Genomic DNA, 5,646 nt, shown 5'->3' with positions numbered 1-5,646 from the left:
CACACACACACACACACACACATATGCCTGCCTCTACGACATGTTAGACAGCCAATCACAGACCTTGTCGGTGATAAGATTACTCCTTAGGGATTTGATGTGGGTGTTGAATGATGAGGCATTTTTTGAGACTAAGGAGGACATTTGGTCTATGCCTAAAAAGTTAGGAGTTTGGTACCCAGCCCTACTGCTAAATTATTTTAAATTTGTCATTCGGGCTCATAAACACCTTTTCTTTTTTTTTTCTTCAAAAATGCTAATGAATGTTTATTGAATTGACACGCAATTATCAATGACCGCTATGTTCCCCGTCCTTGATTATGAATGACCGTCATGTTCCCTGTCCTTCTTACGCCACGTACAGGAGTACATGGACCCGATGAACGAGCACAACGCTTTGAACGAGGCCAAGCAGATGATTGCCGTCGCAGATGAAAACCAGAATCATAATTTGGAGCTGGACGAGATTCTCAAGTATAGCGAATACTTCACGGGCAGCAAACTGATGGATTACGCCCGGAATGTTCACGAGGAGTTCTGAAGAACGACTCCTCCTCTCTCGGTCCGCTCAGCAAAGCAGGGCGACACCCTCCATCTGCTTCAGGGACACGCCGGACGAGGTGAGCCAAACTAATGATTGGATGTTCTAGTGGACAGTTCACGGCCTCTTTCACTGCTGAGCCCAACTAATACATCCTCTCTTCAGCCATCTCACTTAACATGGGTGCGTGTGATATTGTGTGTGTGTGTGTGTTTGTGTGAATGTGTGTGTGATATTGTTTGTGTGTGATTTTTTTTTTTTTTGTGTGAGTGTGTGTGTGTGTGTGTGTGTGTGTGTGTGTGTGAGATATTGTGTGTTTTAGCCCCGACTAGATATTTCCGTTCCTGGTGCGGTGGCGAGAGAGACCATTTGTTCTGCGGGATGTCGTCCTAGCGTGTAAATATGAATTCTGTACAGTACAAATGCCTCTGTCTTAGAGAAAAGTAAAAAAATATATATATATAATGCTGCTTCAAGGGAACACCCCTTATAGAGAAATAGAATAAAGAGCTAATTACTGGAATCTTCCCTAATTCCAAATGGGATTGGCATTAACAGAGTACAGTTCCACTAGTCTGCATTACAGATGTCAGTTATCCGTCCTACTTGTAAACAGGGTAAACAAAATGGAGGTCAATTATACAAACTGCTTTAATAACGTGCAGTGATCCTTCTTAGCAGACTTTCATTAACAAGTTATTGTCAGAGTAATATATAAGAACAGTGTGCCTTTTTCCCCAGCAGACATTTTGACTTACTGAAAGTGAAGCACAGGTGTCACTGATAACATTAACCCTTGTGTTGTCTTCCCGTTAAAATGGAAAATCAACACTTTTGACACTTTTTAATCAATGTTTTTAACCTTTTCTTACGTTTTTGTCACTTTAAAAAAAAAAATGTTTGTCACTTTTTTTTGTGGAATTAACACTATGTGACACTAACTTATTAACTTTAGTTTTATAGTTATTTTTGTAATTTATAGTATATAAACCTCATTTAAAGGAAATTATACCTGATGTTTGAATTAGAAAAGCAGAAATTAGGAATTATTTAGACTAAAATTAAAGGAATGTATGTTGATGGAATATGTCAACTTTTACTCAATACTATTTCAAAAAGTCTTCAATTTGTTTTCATGTTATTTTGGGTAATTAAAAAGAACATTGATATAGGAAAACGGGACAATTTGACCCGAGGACAACATGAGGGTTCACGATATAATTAATTTCTCGTGTGTGTGGTCAAAATGTCTCCTGTATGCAAAGGTCTATTGTTTAGTTGTTGACTTAAAGCAATCGAATTCATGCTCCTGTTAAGATGTGGATAAAGATGAATTTATTTATTTGACCAGTGTAATCTTAGACCATGTCCCTGCTTTGTTCTTGTTTCTGCCTTGCTCGTGTAGGAGGCTGGTCTTTGTGTCCTTGTGTTGGTTCACAACGGTGGCTAGCTCACCATCATCATATTTACCTGTTGACTACAGTTTGAATGTTTTTGGTTAATCAATACAAGTGCACTTGTACCTTGTATTCAAATGCATGGGCAACCGTTTTGTTGAAGGTTTGGATCCTGCTACAGGTTTCTCTGTCCTTGGTCCTGTTTGGATTGTAAGATAAGATTCATGGTAACAGAATGTGACACAGCTTTAAAAATAAATAATTATGTAATGCAAATTCAACAACAATAAAGATTTCTATCAACGAAGGTGCGCCTGGCTTTCTTTAGTGCTTAGTTATTCTTTAGGGCTGCAAGCCCCCAGTATATGAATGTGTGTGAGTGGGCCCTGGAGTGTGTGAAGAGCTTTGAGTAGATATGTAAGATTAGTGCAGTCCATTTATCACTGCAGATCAAAGCAACAAATGTCAGGAGATAGCAAAAACCCCAAAATGACCCCACAGGGAGCTCCGAAACCCAAAGTAATCAGATCTTTTACTCCAGTTAAAGTAGTTAAAACCACATTATAAACTGTCGGCAAGCCTACCGTGATCGCGCACCCCCACCTGCGGTTACTTATTACTAGACAAAGAGGGCACGGAGGAATGAAAAAAACAAACTAATTTACTCATCAGAAGATCTAATCATCTTTCCTCGAGTTTCTGCGTGTGACGTTCGCCAGACTACATCATTTTCTGAACATCGCCATGCTGAGAGATCCAGAGAGAGTTGTGTGGAGCTGATAGTCTTCATAAGCTTTGGAGCAACTCATTTGGCAATGGCCTGTAAAATGTAACACACCTTCATTAATGTAAAGGAGTTACGCACTAAAGCTTTAAAGTAACAAAAGTAATGTTTAGTGATGTCCTCCATGCATCCTTTCTTAGTTTCTTTCGCCTCCTCCAACTGACCGGTGTGTCTCGTTTATCTCCTCACTTTCCCCTACAGTCAAGGCAGAAAAGGGCAATTCCGTACCTTATCTCCCCTTACACCCTCTTATTTATACTAATGTCACGTCTATATATACTGTGTGTGTGTGTGTGTGTGTGTGTGTGTGTGTGTGTGTGTGTGTGTATATATATATATCTCTGTCAGCCCTTTGTCATCAGTGCTTTTAAGAACAAAGTTTAAATCCGTGAATTAGAGCTACCCTTAGTTGACAAAAGAATTAATTGGCAAATATTTTGATATTCAACCATTTAGGTAATTTAAAAGCCAACAATACCTCTACACTCTCTGGTTGTGGCTTCTAAAAATGTTGTTTTATATCATTCAGAACTTTGTGTTTTGGACTGACAGACAGAACATATTTGTAACAGCTTGGACTCCGAGAACAGTTTTCTCACCAGAAACTAAGATGATTAGTCGATGATGAAAACAATCAATAGGTGCAGACCTGAATCGGAGTTCTCATTTTAATTCAGAATTTAAGTTGGATGTATATGAGGTTGTTCATTTAAAAAGATTCTTCAGTTGTAATCATTCTGTTTTGAGAAGACTTTATTGCGTATATACGGGTTAAGGTTCACTGTGTGTTATATGTAATGGAGCACTTGACAACACAGCAGGATTGTAAGAACAACCATCGTTTCATTTGTTTAGAAGCGGTTACATACTCAACATCAATCTTCATAAATGATCTTTGTCAGGTTGGATTATTCCCAATTCAAATGCATTACTGTGAATATTACAGTTGTAATCTAAATGGCTGTGACATGATAATTTAGTTTGATAGCCAATCAGATTTTTATGTGCACGCTTTTACTTCACAGACACCACTTCACAAGACAAAGAGCTTTTACATTTTCCCCAAATCATCGTACAAATTAAACACAACATAAATAATCTGTCAGCACAGAAAATCAGCTGCAGTATTTTTCGAGCCTGCCCTGAATGCTACTCCTTGTCTCACACATCGCCACTTTAAGAATAACTTGTAAACTGTAAAATATACGACAATCGCCTCTAAATACACCATTCTACCCTGAATTGTACTGCATCATTCAACATACTAAACATATAAATATAATCAAGTCAATTAACCTGAAGACATTTGAAGGACACAGTAACATAGCGTTATACAGTAAATAGCTTTCTTTTTCTTATTTCTGTAGAACACAAGTGTAACATACACTCACACAAACACACAAGGATGACAATATTAATAATTAGAGAGCAGCGTTCGGTTAGTTAAGTTTATCAACACTCATTTTCCAATTAAATGAAATAAATTTGGGGCGGATGAAGATGGATGGATGAATGTGGGGCTTAACATGTTAAAGATCAACTTAGCATTGCAGTCTGTAGTAGTAATAGAAGTTTCATCTTGGGGCTACAATTCCTACTCATTTCATCTGCTGTGGATGTAAATACCCTGAAATGAAAGCTGAATTATTAGCTTATTGTGTCATTTCAAAATCTAGCGTACTGGAGTCAGAGCCAACACAACGATACATGTGTCACTGGTCAGATACTCGCAGACTCTTTACCTGATGTAGGCAACAACAACAAAGTAGATTTTTAAAGAAACTGACCAGGATTAAAATAGAATTACCTTCTATGATGATTTGATCTGAAATAATAAGAGAAAGAAGGACTGGATGGTAAAGGAAAGTAAAAAGTGTGATCACAGCCACCCGTGATGAGCTTGTGCTCGTCTCTGGTCTCGGTCTCTATTTGGTCTGCATGCGGCGCTTCAGGCTACGTTTACACGACAACGCTCACGCTGAACACGAAAAGCTCTCGTGTTTTGAAAATTTCGGTTTTAAAAAATAAAAAACATTTCCACATATAGACAGCATTGTTTTGAAAGGACTGCCAGGGTCAACATTTGTTGGAAGGCGACGGGTAGTTGGTGGTGTAGTCTGTCCTTGATATTTTATCTCTGGCTTTGCTGCGTTGCCGCTGGAAAATACGCAGAATTTCACTCATCTAGGTCGGATATCCGGGGTCTGGGGCTTCCTTTGTGTCGGCGTTCTAACCTGCGGCTGATTTCTGAGGACTATGGTTGCCTAGACCACAGGTCTCTGCAGGGTAAATCCAGACAGCTAGCTAGACTATCTGTCCAATCTGAGGACTATGGTTACCTGGTCCTCAGCTCTCTGCAGGGTAAATCCAGACAGCTAGCTAGACTATCTGTCCAATCTGAGGACTATGGTTACCTGGTCCTCAGGTCTCTGCAGGGTAAATCCAGACAGCTAGCTAGACTATCTGTCCAATCTGACTTTTCTGTTGACGACTAAATGTACTTTTAAATGTACACGTTCCAGCAAAACCAGTTCCTTCCGAATGCTGTGTGGAGTAGCCCCTCTCCTCCAGGGCGCTTGGAGGAGGGTCTGGAAAAGCGTGACTAGCGGGGGTGAGACTGTGCCGCTTCAGGGGTTCTGGCTCCACAGAGAGACCAGCTTGGCTGGTTTACACGGCGACGCTGGACTTTAGATTTTAGGGCTGTGCAATTAATCAAAATTGTTATTGCGATTAGAAAATGATCCCAAGAACAGAGGCGAGAAAAACGATTATTTTGCACGTTACGTGCAGGTAAACTCTTTTTTTGTCTGAAAGACAAAAAGAAAAGTTCAAATGGGAAAAGTATTGGAGGAACGTCTACAGTTGGTAGGTGTTTTACTGTTTTTTAAATTCAATAATTGTAATTCAAATAATCTTCCCAAAAA

At 39.3% G+C, this 5,646-nt stretch overlaps 1 protein-coding gene and 2 long non-coding RNA genes across 3 annotated transcripts in view; 2 read left to right on the top strand and 1 right to left on the bottom strand.

The window, feature by feature from the left end:
* The window catches only part of LOC117948343, a 22,224-nt gene extending 20,857 nt beyond the window's left edge, over positions 1 to 1,367 (top strand). The window contains exon 3 of the long non-coding RNA XR_004657415.1: positions 935 to 1,367. This is a non-coding gene — a long non-coding RNA (uncharacterized LOC117948343). The remainder of the gene's footprint in view (positions 1 to 934) is intronic.
* Positions 1 to 1,367, top strand: part of sdf4 (stromal cell derived factor 4) — an 8,885-nt gene extending 7,518 nt beyond the window's left edge. The window contains exons 7-8 of the mRNA XM_034877939.1: positions 365 to 724; positions 812 to 1,367. Of these exons, the coding sequence (XP_034733830.1) occupies positions 365 to 541 (177 nt within the window). The 3' untranslated portion in view covers positions 542 to 724; positions 812 to 1,367. The remainder of the gene's footprint in view (positions 1 to 364; positions 725 to 811) is intronic.
* On the bottom strand, positions 1,278 to 3,045 carry LOC117948344. The gene is made up of 2 exons (XR_004657416.1): positions 2,991 to 3,045; positions 1,278 to 1,336 (listed from the first exon to the last, which is right to left on the bottom strand). It is a non-coding gene; the product is annotated as an uncharacterized LOC117948344 (long non-coding RNA).
* Between the last annotated feature and the right edge of the window lie 2,601 nt (positions 3,046 to 5,646).

This window comes from Etheostoma cragini, chromosome 7, assembly GCF_013103735.1.
Source record: "Etheostoma cragini isolate CJK2018 chromosome 7, CSU_Ecrag_1.0, whole genome shotgun sequence".
NCBI lineage: Eukaryota > Metazoa > Chordata > Actinopteri > Perciformes > Percidae > Etheostoma > Etheostoma cragini.
Note: the sequence above shows the minus strand (reverse complement) of the source record. Positions and strands in the feature narration are given on the sequence as shown.